At 36.0% G+C, this 17,865-nt stretch overlaps 1 protein-coding gene across 1 annotated transcript in view; it reads right to left on the bottom strand.

Annotated features, from left to right (window-relative positions):
• Positions 1–17,865, bottom strand: part of ATRNL1 (attractin like 1) — a 565,377-nt gene that overhangs the window by 133,047 nt on the left and 414,465 nt on the right. The window contains exon 27 of the mRNA XM_013948667.2: positions 13,172–13,279. Within this exon, the coding sequence (XP_013804121.2) occupies positions 13,172–13,279 (108 nt within the window). The remainder of the gene's footprint in view (positions 1–13,171; positions 13,280–17,865) is intronic.

Below are 17,865 nucleotides of genomic sequence, written 5' to 3'. Positions count from 1 at the left end.
TGAATCTTCCTGTAAAGCCACACATGAATTATTGCTTTCCTTCAAGGTCCTATATTGCTCATATACACCATCCAGTTCTCTGCTAACTTCCTTTTCACCTTGAGATGTTACATCTTTATATAATAGAAAGTAATAGAAAGACACAAATAAGGAAGATACTTGGGTTTCAGAAGCTTATTTAATACCACCTTTAGCTATTCCTTGTGCAAAATAGCGGCAAAATGGGTATAAAGTTTTGATAGATCACAAAGACATTGTGCTTTGCACTCACTTCTACAGATACTGCCCATGGAAGTTTCCTACTAGACCAGAAAATTATGCTGTAAATATTTTGAGAGAAAGAAAATTAAATTTTCAGCTTGTAGTACAACTTCTACCTCTAAATTATACTGGGAGGAGAGAAAAATAAAAGTATTTTTAACAATAATTTTGCCGTATTTCTGCAATTATTCTGCATTTGACCACACACAAACACATCTACTATTCCTCAATAAAATCCATCAGTGTAACTATAAGTTTGAGGGACCAAACTGTGACCCTACAAGTAGGTCAACTAAATACAGTAACTCTCTAAGTTGAGACACATCTCTGCTGGACAGAAGAGGCATACAGGAAGAAAGAGATTGAAAAAGGCAGGTACTCCGGGGGAACCGTGTCTCTACCTCACTAACAATGTCACTAGTCCAGTTTTAACTGTGCCCTAGTGGATGTATATTGTACTGGATTTGGACCTGGTGCAACCTTATCTTCGTGAGATCAGCAAGTGAGGGGAGAATATAACTCAGATAACACACTGCCCTTCATGATTAAGCCCTGAGGCTGCATAGGCGTACAGGAGAGTAGGCTTTGGAGGTTTTTCATTCATATTCAGTTAATGTTATTTCATTGGCCCTGTTTATTAGAAAACGGCAATATATAATCTTTTTTTTTTAAATATCATTTGAAAATATTCCTCATGGAACAATGAAATATGCACTTTAATGCACTCATATGCCCAGAGGAAAATGATCTCATTGGACCTCATTGCCAAAGTTGTGTCAGCTCCTCTTGGTATATTTAGTAGAGATTATAAAGAAAATCTTATACTGGTGTGTTTGTTCCAAACAGAAATGATATTTTTGAGTCACTGGATAGTGCTTTTTTATTTTTTACAAATAAACTGATATTATAGCGTGCTTAAAAGGGTACTTTTGATTTCTTCTGTTTCCTACAATTAAAAAAAAATGCCCATTATAAAATAATTTGTTATTGTTTACTTTTCCAAAAGCTCAGTGGCTTTACTGCTAAATAACCATTAAGGTGTTTGTAGTACTGAATAATAACTTTATTTATTAACTCCAGCTGGTTCAATATTTGTACATCTTTTTTTAAAGGCCTGAACACTTGAGACAAGAAGCTGATATCAAGTGTCTCTTTAAACTTCCCAGATTCTTATTATAAGCTGGATAATAAAGATAAGAAAAAGGTCATGTTGACAAGGATATAGCATGAGCAACAGCACTTGCAAAGTCAAAATCTATTTCAAATAAAATTCCAGTAAGTTGAATACGTACCAAAGATGAAAAAAAGAAAATTTTATTTTATACATATGTTAAAAATTTTACTGCTTCACACTAATAAGCAGTAATGTTTTATAGTCTTTGTTATAAGAAACTCTAATAGATTTGTAAAATATACCACATTTATAACTGAAAGCAATCACATATCACAAATACAGCTTAGTTTTTAAAGGAGTTCCTCTTGTAGAGATGGCCCTGATACAAACTTACTGAACTGATCTTCCTGATTTCCCTGCAGTCCAATTGCCTTTGTTACTTCTGTTTTACCACAGTTCCTAAAATCCTTTGTTCTACAAAAGCAACTTTACAAGGAGAAAAAACTCTTTCAGAACCTTTAAAGAAACATATTATTAGGCCCTAAATCTTGGTTGGGCTGATCCATTTTTCAGTCTCTAAGAATTTTATGATATTTTATGTAATAGAAAAAAGTTGAGATTATTACTAAAGCTAATACCGTATGCCATGGTTCTACCTGTGCTTTGTTAAAGCCAATAAGTGGAATCCATCTCCTACAATTTACATACACAGCCTCATCCTGGCCTCTTTGAAATTCTGTGTTCCTCACACCAAAAAAGTGATTAGTCTGCCTGCAATTACTATCATATCTTTCTAAACACTCAGTATGAAAAGAAACTGCCTCTCAAAATATGCAGAGGCAAAATTAATCCATCTAAAATATATGTCACCTACTCTTCCACTGAGAGCACAGGGAACAAGAAGAAATGCTAGGCAGCATATTCCTCCAGTTCTAATGATGGACATGTAACAAGAGTGGGACTGAGACTTGTCATTTGTACGATAGCACAGACATTAGAGCAGTGATCCAGGTAGCGTACCAGGTAATGAGAGAGCTGAGGAGGCTCTACTCGACTCCCAAGGGGGTCATGGTTTACCTAAACAGGTACACGCTCCATCCTTTTCCTTGAAATTGAGCAGCTGTGCAACCGCAAATTCAAGAGCGATGATGCCAAAAAAACAGCAGATAGTGCCAAAGTTAGACACCAAGTTGGAAAGAGTATACTCTACAGTTCTGGATCCTGCCTGCTGGAATGTTTTACATTGTATCTGAACATCATGGAAAGCTCAGTTCTGCCCCCTTCCAGATGAGTGTCCAGATTATTAGAGTAGTCAGATTCCCTCCAGTCTTTTTTCCTTCCATCCACATGATTAATCCATTCTTCTTCGCCGTAAAAATCAGTGCGCATGCACACAAGATCCTTAGGGCTAAATAGACACAGTCTCTCACAGTGCTTTCTTACCTTATGGACAAATGCTATACTCACTACAATATTGTGCAAAAGGTAGCCACCTTCAGAATTATTTTAGTTAGTTGCAGTCCTGACCAGACATAGTATTTCAGTCTTTTCTGCAGTTGCAGGCAAAGTTCAGCTAGTAACTTTGTGAAAGTTAGAGTCCATAAACTAAGTAGGAAAGTGCCTGCTGGATCAGGTAGTCTTGGAAAATAAGCAAATTGGATGGCTCTTGGGCTCAGATGAGGTTCAATCATCTACTGTCCACTGCAGGCAGACTGTGAATTCATACTCACTTCAGACTCAAATCTGGTTCGATAAACTCCAGTAAAAACTGACCTAACCTATTAGATTATCTACCAATAAATGCAGTTTGGAAAGTTATGTGAAAAAAATAAAAGGCACTACACTTTTGTCTATCACTTCAAAATCACAAGACTACTGCGAGTAACTGAACAGTAGCTCCTGTCCACTGTAGTTTCAATATGTATCGTTGTTGGCAAGAAGAACTGAACCTCAAGTACAGAGCTAGGAAATGGCATTCAGCTAAAGCCTCTGAGGTACAGATAAGAACTACAAGTTGCCAAATATCAAACACCACAATACAGTAGCTAGTTTCATCTCGAAACATGGGAAATGGCTCGTGAGAGATTAGTTTCAATATCTATTTCCTTACTCTCCTTGTGTTCTTTTAAAGAGAGAAATATCCTATTTTGAAAATGAGAATTAGCGTTTGATCTAGAAAAAATGAAATACGAATAAAATGCATATAAGTCGAAAGAGCAGCCTGTCAGAGAATGGCCTGTGCAAATCAGGTGTACAGAAAGGCCCAATAAACTAAATCAAGAAGAATTTCGATCAGTGTGCCTTTTAATTATCCTAGTAGTGTAATTATTTCCATACTTTAGTGTGTTCAGTTTAAAGAGTTCTGGATAAATCTCATTGTCATGGTTTGCTGTATCCCAAGGCAAGATTCCCATAAACAAGCCTTGTTCAAAGATAATCTTACACATACATACATATATATTTTGCTTTGTATTCACTGAATTTTATATCTACTTTATAAAATAAGATGTTGACAAGATTGTATTTATTAATCCTAATGAACACAGGACATGTACAATGTCATTATTCATAACATTTACAGACTCATCTAAACACTTCTGCTTGAAAACAATCAGAATATGTATTTTGATACTTTCAATTTGCAACTATGCATAATAGAACAATTTAACAATTTCTATTCACAGCATGCCAATACTGCTGAAACACCTACATTTAGTTAGTCAGCCAAAATTTCTGCTAATTGTTTCAACTGAGCATGAAATTTGTTGGCAATTCTGTTCAACATAAGTCGTGTATTTATATCCAAGCAATTTCTGCAATCATCTGATTATGCGGTATGTGCAAAATAAATTTTGTGACGTGGAAAGATACACTTCTGTCAGAAAAACTTGAAAAAAAACAGATTTTCTGAACTAATCGAGGATTCACAGATCCTCTAGCTCATAAGCTAATAAGCAGAGGCTTTACCTCTTGTTAGCATGAAATATTAGGAGATCAACCTATATAAATCACCTATACATCATGTTTAAGGCATTCTTACAATGCATCTTTAGCCGAGAGGGTAAACTGAGTCAACAGAAATGAGTATTCAAACAAGAAAACTATGGGATTAAAAATGTGTTTTCTTTAAGTTTAGAAACTTGTTACATACCAGAACTAATCTAGAATTTTTAAAACTTCTCTAAGTTAAGGATTCTGTCAAGACATCAGCAAGTTTTGAGGTGTTAGCATATATTTTAGCAAAAGCTGTGGTCCATGTTAAAAGATGACGTGGCTTGTTCTATGCAGCATTTTTCAGACTATTATTAGATTTCCCATATGCCAAAGGAGAAAATTATTACTTAGAATTTTTGAAATATTGTTAACTTGATTCCAGACAAGGAATTGAACTTTTATACACTTTATATTGACTAGAGATAGTACACAAGATACAAAAAAATCATAGCTGTGACCAGTATGCATGAGCAACTAGATTCAGGATTTGTTCTGAATCACAGGCTCAGAACGTTCACACATCTCTAAACAGAAATTTAAAGAGAAGCAACAAAAATCTTATGCATATGTAAATATACTTGATTAGGTAGAGCTACACTGTTGCATATAACTACTGCACTAGGAAATAAATAGTGTGAAATCTATAATTTTTATTTTGTGACAAACAGCACATTCTAGAGGGAGGAGTTCTTGGAGGGACTACACTATTTTGCTTTCAAGTGAGTGCTTTTCTCTATGCAAAGAGCTACAGAATATGATTTTTTATATAAGATATAATATCCCTCATACATGGTATCACAAAAGGATGCTTAGGGAAAATCAATCATTTGCAAAGGAAAAAAGAAAGATTTGAAAGCAGGATTTAAAATAAAATGACTCAATAAGTCAGGAGAAAGTTTTCCAGACAAACAGGACTGAGTGGGCAGAGAAGAATGCACTGAGCAGTTAAGGTCAAAGTGTAGCTCGAGCTAATGGAGTTCTTGAGACAGTGGAAAGCAAATTTAGTATAACGTTTGAGTAATATAAAAAAACAGAAAAGGTGATCCCATATAGATTCTTTTCTTCCATCATGAGTATCATCTGACTACATTTCTCCAAGATCTAGTAATATAGAATGTCTAGATTTTGAAAGGCTGTAAAAATGGCAACGTACTTGTTAAAATAAGAAATAATTACATCATGAATACAGACTTTAGGGAGAAAAGTGAGGCTATTCCACCAGGGACTGGAGATCATGTTTGGTAAACCTACAGTCATGGAGAAATTGGAAGAAGTAAGAAAACTGAGGGTCAGAGATAGCTTAATATTTTCTGATCTTGCAAGAAAGCTGAAGAAGTGAATCAATTAAAATAGCAGCAAAAGTGAAGAGGAGGGTCAGGAATATTCTGTAATAGAAAAATAATAGTGTAACAAAGGTAATCAAGGTGTTCAAACAACATAAATGGAAAATTCTGAGACAGTATGCAGAAGGAAGAGCTAGGAGTCAATCAGAATAATAATAAAAACAGAACTGAAAGGAGAGAAGCTAATGCAGCTCTAGGTATACGGTTCCTGAGAAATGTTTGTCCAACCTGTTCTAAAGGGCTTCTAATAAAAGACATTCCATCACCTCCCCAGGCAATTGCTTCCAGTGATTCACTCTTATGATGAGAAGTTTTTTCTGATATCCAGCCTAAACCTCTCCTGCTACAATTTAAGTCCATTAGACCACCTGCTGCTTACAGTGCACACGAAAAGATTATTGCCCTCCTGATTGCTACTACCCTTTTGCATATTTGAAGGTTATTATTTGATTCTTTTCAATAGTCTACTCCAATTTCTTTGAGTTTTTCTTGCATTTGAATTTTCTAAGTCTCTGATTGCTCACATTGTTCTCATCTAGATTCTCCTCATTTGGTCCTCCTTGAGCTGCTCTGTCACAGACTGGCTGCAGTACTTAGATAAAGTCTTTCCAATGCCAAGCAGAACTCGATTTACAGACATATCTTATGGACAATAGATTGCTCACAAATTCCACAAATTCCAGGACAGACCTTCTCATTTTATGCACAAACATGACAGTGCTGACTCACAGTCAGCTTCTGATCCACTACAATCCTCAGTCTGTTGTTTCAGAACTGCTGTTTCATTTGTCATTTCCCATTCTGTATTTGTGCAGTTAACTATTCCTGCCTTAGTTTGCATGTATGCTTATTGAATTGTATCTCATTACTTCAGACCATCTTTCCTACTTGCCAAGGTGACTTTATGCTCCACTCCTGTCCCCCCCAGCGTTCTTGCATCTCCTTCTTGTTTACTGTTGACAAACTCGATGAGAATATTCACAATTCTTTCAGTCAGGTCATTAATCAAAATTAGACCCACAACTGACTTCAGCAGAAGCCCCCCAAAACCTCTCAGTGCATACTCGCATTTGGACAGTGAACCAGACCGCTTTTCTCAGAGTACTGTTTCTCAACTAGTTTCACACCCACACAGTAGTTTCATCTAGATCTAGTTTTACTAGTTTGTTCACTCGAGGATATCGTGTGTCAACACATCTGTCAAAAATCTGATGAAAGTCAACGGCTAAGACGCTCACTGCTTCTACCCCATCCACAGGCCCTGTTATCCTGACAGAAAAAGAATCCAGACTGGTTTGACACAGTCTCTTGACAATGATTACATGTTAGGGCTTACCAGTCTCTTTGTTTCCTTTTAGATGTTTACAAATTGTTTGAATCATGGGGAGCACAAACTAAGGTTACAGCCAGCTGCGAGAGGAGCAGATAGTGAGGATCCTGAATCTCATTTATACAATCTCGCTTAACACAGCTGTGACAGTGCAAGTAGGCTTTCATGTGCAAGTAAACAGTAATTAGGTCACATTTCATGAAGCCCTTGTGCTGTCAGTATGTAATATCACATTAATCTAAAGAAGAATCAGTAGTTTAATAGTCAGTTGGTTAATCCAAACATGGAATTAACAAAAACAAACAAATAAAAAACTTTACTAGGAAATAAAAGTATTAGTTAGGAAAATGGGAATCAAACTAAGGGGTGAGACTTCTGGAAACACCCACAGGTCTTCACATATATGTCCAAAGACTTCTCAGGGTAAGTTACAAACAGAATCTGTGCAGCCCTGGTTTCTGAATGACGTTGAAAAGAACTGACAGGTTAGGTGTATCTAAACTATGTTTCTGCTCTTCTGAATCAGGCTGGGGCTTTTGCAGTCCCTGGAATTATTCAGAACAACCTGGAATTTGTTCTATACTATCATGTCTGTACTAGCCCACGAGCTGCATGCTATACCTGACACTACATCTTCCTCAGCACTTACCATGATACAGATAGAAAGAGATAGATTAGCCAGCAAAACTATCCTTCCCCTACTGAGGAGAATGTCTGGTTGTCCCACAAGATACTCTGTACCACCATAACAATAAAGAACAATCAATCAGGTCCATTAGTATTTTATACAAAAATATTGTTTAAAAGTATTTTTAAATGTCCAGAGTTCAGCTGGCCCAATAGGCTTGTGGGAGCAACATCTGCAACATTAAAAATTATATCACATGACTTCTTAAGTAAGAAAGAAGTGCAGGTACAATGGTCTTTGATAGTTCCTGATGCCTAGTTGTTTTAGGAACAACTTCATCATTATGATGAGCCAGCAGTGTGCCCTTGTGGCCAAGAAGGCTAATGGTATCCTGGGCTGCATCAGGAAGGGTGTTGCCAGCAGGTCGAGGGAGGGGATCCTCCCCCTCTACTCAGCCCTGGTGAGGCCACATCTGGAGTACTGTGTCCAGTGCTAGGCTCCCCAGTACAAGAGAGACGTGGCACTACTGGAGAGAGTCCAGTGGAGGGCTACGAAGATGTTTGGGGGACTGGAGCATCTCTCTTATGAGGAAAGACTGAGAGAGCTGGGCCTGTTTAGCTTGGAGAAGAGAAGGCTGAGAGGAGATCTTATCAATGTGTACAAGTATCTGAAGGGAGGGTGTCAAGGGGATGGGGCCAGACTCTTCTCAGTGGTGCCCAGCGACAGGACAAGAGGCAACGGGCACAAACTGAAACACAGGAAGCTCCATCTGAACATGAGGAAAAACTTCTTTACTGTGAGGGTGGCAGAGCACTGGAACAGGTTGCCCAGAGAGGCTGTGCAGTCTCCTTCTCTGGAGATATTCAAAACCCGCCTGGATGCAATCCTGTGCGATGTGCTCTAGGTGACCCTGCTTGAGCAGGGGGGTTGGACTTAGATGATCTCCAGAGGTCCCTTCCAACCTCAACCATTCTGTGATTCTGTGATTCTGTGATTCTGTGATTATCTTCAATAAACTGTTACCCTTTTACAATGGGAGTGAATTTAGCCCCTGAGACCAAGACTAAATTTAGGAACTGAGAATATCACAGGACAATCTGACGACCTGTAACAAAGAGTTGGAAAGAGCCTCTTTTTTGATATTAAGACATTATGTCATCAAAATAAAGCAAGTTTAATGCTGATAAAGCATACAACTGGTTTCACTGGTACAAAATAATGAAGTATAATTACATTGCAATTTCAAAACTTACTCATTAAATTATTCAAATTAAACAATAAAATGAACCCAACTAAACTAGATTTATTTGTAAAGCAAGTTAAAAAGCCCTGACACTTTATTGGCAGGAGAAACCAGCAGCAGAGCTTATTAGTATGAACTTCAATTACCTAAACCCCACAAACCTCTGGTACAGTATTTTACTGTGTTTTAATTAGTCACTCTAATTTTTAATAGCCATTTTTGGCATGGGGATAGTTACTAGTGTTGGGGAATCACTTCCAATTTTGCTCCAATAAATGGGAAATAATGGCTGATCTTTGTTTCATGCTTACTAGAAGTGCCTGAAATTCATAACTTTTTTAATGTACCATAAATATTACTTACTGCTTACTAGAGCAAAAAGGCTAGATTTTATTTTAAATTCAAAATTCTGGAGACCATCTTACTTTGTCAGAAGTACAGAATAACCTAATATCTGTGGCAGTTCTACAGGAAATGCAGTAACTCAATGGCAAAACGATTGAAAGGATTACTGCATTTTTTTTCTGCAGAAATAATTGTTAAAGAACTTTGATTTGCAAAAAGTATATCCAAGTTATACTGTGCAGATATCAAAAGTATGATCATCACAAGAGCAAATCTGCATTGGTTCTTATGCAGGCAATAATACATCTGTCTTTATTCCAGCAGATGTAGCAGAGTAGATGTTGCTGTTCAGAGACTTAGGATGACCATACATTAGAGTTTATAGTACTGCTCGCCATATTTCACAGGAACAATCTGTCTCTGTTCCAAAAAAATTAATAAACTATGAATGGGCAGACAAGTACCCAGAAGTTAGGGCAAACAGGATGGAACAAACATTTTTATTTCTTTTCAGTTAACATACAGATTAACTAAAATGACTGTAGGCAGCATAGTGGAAGTGAATCTTCAAAAGGGATTTATATTTGGGGGAAAAAATTGCCTTATAGGAGACTCATAATATGAAGATAACCTAAATGATTTAGCTTTTGGGATATGCTGAGCAGCAAAACGCAGCCAGGTCTGGAAATGGCTTAGATGTCTAGAAAAAAGAAATCAAAGGAATAAAAAATGTTTTAACACATAGGGCACTGAGTGGCAAGAAGTGTTGTATCTATTTATCAATGATGCCATTTTCATTTTTCATGATTCTAGTACGGACAAAATTATGACACTATCACAAAATATCACAGTATTACCAAACCCTCTGAACAAGCAGTTTCTGCTGCTTTCATTCCCTGCTCATTAACAGACTGCACCCCCACCTATGTGAAGCTGCTAGGGATGGGACGTGAGGGTTTCTCTTCTACAGCTATATAGAAAGGCAGCCTGAAAAAGTAAAGACAGTTGAATTATACGGTTTAAATTGGGAAGAGCAAAGACTATTGCCAATGCCTGAAAACGTACTCAGACAGTAGAAAACAGGAGGAATATGATGCAGTTTAACGTCTTTTGAAGGTCTTAATATCAGGATAGTGTCATTTTGTTGCCAAAATATTAAGGAAGATAGACTGACTGATAAAGGTTTAAAAATAGGAAGAGAGCCCGAAATAAAAGAGATTCAGCATTCCTCTGTAAATTTTTCAAGAGTTTATTTTGACCTATTGCCAATTGCAGCTAACTGAAAATAGACCCAAATATTATTAATTATGCTGTAACTATCTAAACTAGTCAATCATTTTAAGCACAGTATCCAGATTCTTTCCTTTTTAGACATGCTTTCCAAACACTGGACAAAAAAATGCATAAAACCTTATAGTAAAACAGTTGTTCTGGTTATTTAAAATTAAATTCAAAAATAAAACAAGAGCCAAAAAATGGCATACTAGCATTATTATATAGTCATACGAATGCTGACATGTATCAGACCATAAATAATATTATAGAACACTGGCTGTACAAAACCACCATCCTATAAGCCAGATGACATTAATGAACAGAATTCTTACTATGTAGTTGAAGGGAGTCTTGCAGTAATTTATGCGAAATATTGATGACAGTATGTTGTGCTCAAAGGACCCATGGATCAATACAATGTCATTGGAAGTGTTGGAGTTATTACAACATCAATAAAAGTATACCAGCAATATCATTGATTTTATATCTGGTCCAAAGCATCAGTGAGTAACACACAATATCAACGAAAGTATGAGGTGAGGGGATGCAAAGCAACATCATTAAAATTGGAACCCATAGCATGTCAGTGCAAGGCCTCTACAATGCAAGTGGAACATTTTGAAGGAAGTTACTGCATATTATTCATTTTTACTGAAAAATATCTAACTTTAAATGAACACAATGGGCACCAGCTATAACAGGATTATGAAAATAATTTTGTGACTCTAACTTAATCCAACAAAATAAAGTTACAGCTACCTATCTAGTTTCATGCTATCCTTGTGTTTAAGCATTGCATCTTGGCAATACACGTATAATCCAAATCCTCTTCAAATCAAAAGACAGCTGAGAATGAAAAACAGAATGGCAGCTATGACTTTTATTGCCCTTCTTTTGAAAATTCAAGATAGACCTGAAATAGTTTCATACAGCTCTTTCTTACAGAGTACACATCAAAGGCCAATCCATACCCTGAATCACAATCATCTAATCTTCAGCACAATGCTTTGTTTTGATATAGATCAGTGTATTGTAATGCCGAGGAAACTCTGAATGGTCTCCATTCTGTGTATATCTGTATATTAATTAGGAAAAACATCACAGATATGGAACACTAAACAATTACTAGAAAATACTTAGGTTAGGAGGAAAAAGCTAATAAAAACTGTAAAATAAAATTAAAATATTTCCACATCTACCTCTTTTAGTTGCTAAATAAAAGATACCAGAGAAGAAAATGTGGTAATTAACTTGTGATGTTTACTTTTTAAAGTTTAATTAAATAATCAGTATGTAAAAAATCAGAGTTTGGACTCTTTAGCTCCCACCCATTGCCTCCCCCTGAAAAGACAACAAAGAAAATGTTCTCAGATAAAAGTATAAAAACAATGAAATCACATTCAAAAAAGTTAACTTTTAACTACAGTATACTGTGTCCTCAGTCTAGGGAGCTAGAGAGGTCCTCTGATCCAAGATAAAAGGAGACAGAAAGATGATGAACGTGGGGGGTTCAGTGTTCTAGCATTTGGTCAGAAAACAGCAAAGCTTCTTCAAAGAGATATGACATTTTTATGCCCTATCTATTCCAAGTATTTAAATTATGTCAGCAAGAACAATTGTGATTGCTTCCTATACAGTAACATGACAGAGAGCCTCAATTTGATATGTACTCAAGAGCTGATTCTTTTTCTTTCTGCTATGAATCTGTTTTTCACATTGCTCACTCCTCCATGAACCTCAGAGATTTGATAGAGTGTATTTAATCTTCCATTGAAAGAGGCTATTGCGAAAAGTAAGAGAAGCTTTGAATTTAAGAGGAACTGGCAGCAATGAAAAGAAAACTACAATCTGGAAAGATTTCAGAGCTATCACACCTCATTCCCAGGTCCCACCATAAATAAGATAAAGTAATAACTGTAAACACAATATTGTAAATAAAAGTAAAGGAATAAAGAATTATGTTCTACCAAAAGCCCGACCTAGATTAGATATCCATTATTATCGACATATTGGAATTCTCCCTCTGTTTGCAGGTGAAACTTCCAGAGTGCATTTCATGCATTATTACACTATTCCAATAGTACATTGCCTTGCATACTATTATTTCTTTTTCATTGTACTGCAATTACAATAAAAGAATGCAATAATGTAGCCATTATCCACAAATGAAAATATGCAGAGGTATACTCTGTATTGTTTAAACCTGTACATGTAAGACAGAACATTGAAATTCAACTCACAGCTGCGTTATTTATTTATTTGGTTGGTTGCTGTAATCTCTGATAATTAAGATAGATGTTAACTAGGGGGCACTATGTACTCAAAGGACTGAGCATGAGGTTTGCTTCCTCCTTAATGCATCTATCTTAAATTCCTTCAGCTCTTATCCATCAAGAAAGCACTGCCAGGTGAGCTGACTGTCACTCTAGCCGAGGCTAATAGATTCTCCAGTGGCTTTTGTTACAGCTCATGTCATACTATTAAAACTATGCACCTTGAAAATGGCATAACATATGTAGCTGAGACTTGTCAGTTCCAGGTAATCAGACACTGCTCGGTTTCAGAAGCAGATGCAGATGAGACTAGCAATATAAATATGCAAATCACAATGGTCCCTTGTCAGCACCACTGTTCCTACCTCTAATGGCCCTCGTAGAAAGTCTGTTTGCTCAGCTCCTACTTCCAGTGCTACATCGACAGAAGCAAAGGGGCGGCTGGCCATCTGCTGTCGCTCTCGCATAAGTTGCTGATGGGGAAAAAATGATTTTTTAACAAAACATTAAAAAATGCACAGATATTAGGCTATCCTACCATACCTCCCATTAAAACATAAGAATGCAAATAGCATGCAAACAGACATATTTATAATATCAAAATTATAAATTATCACATCCACATTTACTTGACGACTGAACCTGGAGGGCTTGTGTTGTCTACAAATGGTCTTTCAGCTTGAACTCGGACAAAATCTCCAAATGAAAGCTCCCCTAACTAACTGTGCACTCAAAATAACTTAGGCATTTGTGTGAGTTGGAAGCAGATTTGGGAAATGGTTGGTAAAAATAGCTGAAGTCCAATTCCATTGATAAAGCATGTATTAAAACACCTGTCAAGAACAAGTCCACTCGGCCTTCAAATTTCCATACTTCTGTACTAAGCCAGATGGAGTTAATAGTGTCGGGACTCATAATTTAATGCAGTATCTTTTTGCAGTTATTTAAATATGAAGAATAATGTGTCAGTATTGGGAAGCCTGCATCATTGTATTTAAATATGCTCAGTTATGCTCACAGAGCTTGTATAATCCCTTCCAATCACACCAATGTGCACAGAAGTCCCAAGCAAAACCACAAAGCTAACTCATATTTCTTCCTCAATCTGTAATTATAATGCTTATTAAACCATGATGAATAAAAATGATGACCAGCACTAGATATTACAGATCTTACTTTGCTGGTTCAGCGCAACTAATAAAAGTATTATTAAATATTTAAAGTGAATGAGTCGTGCAATTAAAGTCGTGTGCTCCTTCAACTGAACAGGATGTCACAGCATCTTGAAAAGACAAAATGCTTGCAAAAATATTTTATTAGAAAAGATCTAAATTTCATTTTGTTAGGGTTTTACTCCCTATTATTTCTTTGGAAAGCTTAAAACTGTAGATACTGGTCTTTGAATTTCAATGATGCTAGCATGGTGATGTAGTGAAACCCTTTGAAATAAAAGAAGGTATACAAGCAAATATTTGCTTGCAGCTTATTATTAAACACTCTTGATTTAAAGTGTGTAACAACGCAGCAAGCTTATTTTGTAAAATTCTCATGCATTCTTTCTTGATTTGCATTTTAAGATTGTCTTTAGAAATCTAAAATAGCACTAGTAACACTAAAATCAAAACAGTACAGTAGTCACCTAACTCCCTCCCAGTATATTCCTATGTGCCCTTTTTTATAAACATTTAATGTATTTGTCAGTAAGCACCTGCACAAATGGGATCCCACTATATCATAACAAGTGAATAATTGATAGGTCCATGGGTGAAACTACTTGCTCTATATTCAGAATAAATAAAAAAACAATTTGAATATCTAGACAGTTAAAAATGAAGGTATTAACCCTTCATTTGAAAAAGAAACCTGGCAGTTTGTGTATACTGATTTACTATGCATCAATGTAATATATTCATAGATTTTACAGCCAGAAAGAACTGTTATGATCCACCAGTCTTACCAAAACCTTAACAGAGATCACAAAAATTTAAAGCATAAAACTACTGAGTCACTGGATGCTAAAATTAATATATCTAGCTCCTTTTCTTCCCCAAATAACAAAAACAAAAGCAAACAGTGTTATTAGAGTAGTCATGCCATATGGAACTCATTACAGTATTTTAAGTATACAGAGCTATTGGTAAATGCTTACTTTTTAATGGAAAAAAAAAAGTTGGTTTTTTTTTTGACACACAGAATTGCTTGGGGAAAACAGTTAAATGAGCAGAATAACCTATGCTCCAAATGTACAAATGATTATTTAAAAAATTTACTTAATACAGATTATACAGGAATGTGTATTTTATATGGCCTGTGTTTTTTAAGACTAACAGTTTTCTTCACCTCTGCTCCCGGCCATGTGTTCAGTAAAACTTTTTCATTCACAAGGTAGTCTCTGTAATTTACTCTATAACTCTATCATTTGAGAAAAGTACTAGAAAGATTCTTAATTAGCGCTTTAAACAAGAACAAAAATTTTTAAATGTTCAGCTACACATGAAGTGCTGCTGAATTTGGCAGTCAAGCACTTGCACATCAAAGAAAACTGCTCTATTCAAAATACTGCTTCTTTCTGTTCACCATTTTAAAGCTGCCTGTGAGGTGCAGAACAGGAGAAATAAGGGGGAATGAGGAGAAAGGCAGTAAGATATTATGATGTTTAAAATCAGTTTTGTGTATGGAAAAAGTCCCTAACTCCCATTATTTGCAACTGTTCGTGTATCAAGATTGGGACAAAAGCAAAATTCGAATTACAGAAAATCTTGTGAGTCAGATTATCACATCTCAGGTGGCATTCAGGTCTGACACACTGTGCTCCAATCACATGCTGTTCCCATGTAGCCCTTAAAGGTAATGGAAAATTCCTGTAATTCAGCCAATAGGCCAAGAATTAGGAAAACTCTCTAATAATTCATCCAAGCATAGGTATTGTAAGAAGAGTGAAGAACCTCTTTCTTACCTTTTTATCAGCAGCCAAAAGAGATGAAAAAACACACAGCTGTCATCATAGCTCAGGTAGAATAAACATAGGATAGTGGAACTACACTGTTTTTACTTACATTTCCAAATCCCCCAAAGTTGACTGCACTTAAACAAACAACCAAAATAAATTCATACTTCTTCAGTAATTAGAGATATTTACTTGGAGACAAAAAACAGATGGACATTACTACCATCTAATATTTGACACCTTACATTTACAGTATTCAGGATTAAGATTATGTCTAAATATTCACTTAAAATTATGGGAAATTCAAACCCTGACTTCCTCACAGAACTGAGAAATTCAGAAGCATTTTATCTGACTGATCAGACAACAGATTTAAAGCTTTACTGTAATTTTAGATCTCAATAAGTCCGTGAGTTTTGACAAAATTCATTTTTTAGGCATCTCTATTATTTTGTTGAAACTATGCAACAATTTCAAAGTTTTAATTTTTAAATTATATCTTATTATAGAGGGTTTTTTTCTTAACTGTAATTGTATTTGTCATCAGTGAAGAACAGTAGGATGCTAGGATAGTATAAATAAGTCCAGCAATTTCTTATTCAAACTTATATAATTGAGAACACTTCTTATAAAAAACACCATTCTGGCATAATTAGTCTCTTCTCATGGAAATATACATTTCAGCCGACTGTCCATGGATATGTAGACATCTTGGTCCACAGATTATATTAATTTTGAGTTTTGCTCAAATTGTCAATAAATTCCTTTCAAATAGGACCTGCTTCCCCACCTATAAACATATCACAGGAAAATATTTTCCTGGGTATACAAATTACTTTTGAAGTTGATCAGAAAAACTCTGACAGGGATTATTCTCTTCTTATCGATACATTTTGGTTGAAGTTAAGATGTTCCACAGCAACTTGTATAATTTTCCGTGAGAAAATGTATTTGTTGCGAAGTTCTTAAGTAGAAATGTTTCATTTGGATTTTTTATTTTGGTTAACAGTATTTAGACTTAGACTCAAAATGTTTCAATGTTGATGTCATATTCAGGTATAATAAAACACTTCAGGCAAAAATTACAATGTCTTAACATTACCAAATACAATATTTTGGTAGGCCCAGGCTGACATGTTTCAAACCTTTTGTATTTCAGGAAGCATTAAAATTTTGTTTTTCTCTTTCCTATTTATAACAACACTTTTTTTTAAGACTTGGTCTCTCCTGTGGAATGTGATACTGTTCTTCTGACTAGCACTGCTTTATCTATGATCTTTTCTTCAGCTTTCCATATAACCCTCCCAGGAAATCCTTGATTTAAAAAACCCTAATAAAACACATGAGTTTTTTGGAACTATGACAGGTGCTTTGTCTTTGTTGGACAGTAACAGATATTCTTCAGAGACTGATAGAATAGGATAGCTGAAAAGGATGAGACCATTTTAGTGCCATAATGGGATGAATAGGGAAATCGATTCAAAGATCTTTCTCCTGCTGGCTGGCACCTATAGTTTAGTCCATTGGTAGCAAGGTATTTGTTAAAGAATGTGCCATAAAGCACGCACAGAAAAGTGTGTATGCCAAAGTTCGTGGGACAGATTGACAGCTAGGAGAGGGAGAAGCAGGGGCAAGCACTTGTAAGGTGTTAGGAAGACTTTTGGCAGCCAGACCAAGAAAGTTTTCCTTTCAACTGTTTAGAGGCAGGCAGTCTCAGTACCTTGCTTCAGATGTAAGGAAGAATATGGCAGTTGGAAGGATGACTATTTAGGGGATATTTTAACAACAGCAGACTTCTGCCTAGGCTTTCTTCTTTCACATTGTGGATTTTTTTTTTTTTTTCTCAAGCAAGATTACTGCCAACACTAGATCAGGTCACCTACGGCTTTGTCTAGGTGAGTATTTTAAACTTTCAAGAATGGTGATTCTACAACCTCTCTTGGCAACGTGTTCCAGTGTTGCACTACCCTCCTAGTAACACATTTTTCCAAATGTCTAATCTGAACCTCCTATTCTGCTTATTCATCACCCATCTCTGACTTGTCTACTGTTGCAACCTGGTCTCTTCAACTCCTGTTTCTGTGCTGTGAACTGCTGTTATGAATGACACTA

The sequence above is a fragment of the Apteryx mantelli genome, chromosome 7, assembly GCF_036417845.1.
Source record: "Apteryx mantelli isolate bAptMan1 chromosome 7, bAptMan1.hap1, whole genome shotgun sequence".
NCBI lineage: Eukaryota > Metazoa > Chordata > Aves > Apterygiformes > Apterygidae > Apteryx > Apteryx mantelli.
The sequence above is the reverse complement of the archived record's forward strand: the minus strand, read 5'-3'. Positions and strand labels throughout refer to the sequence as shown.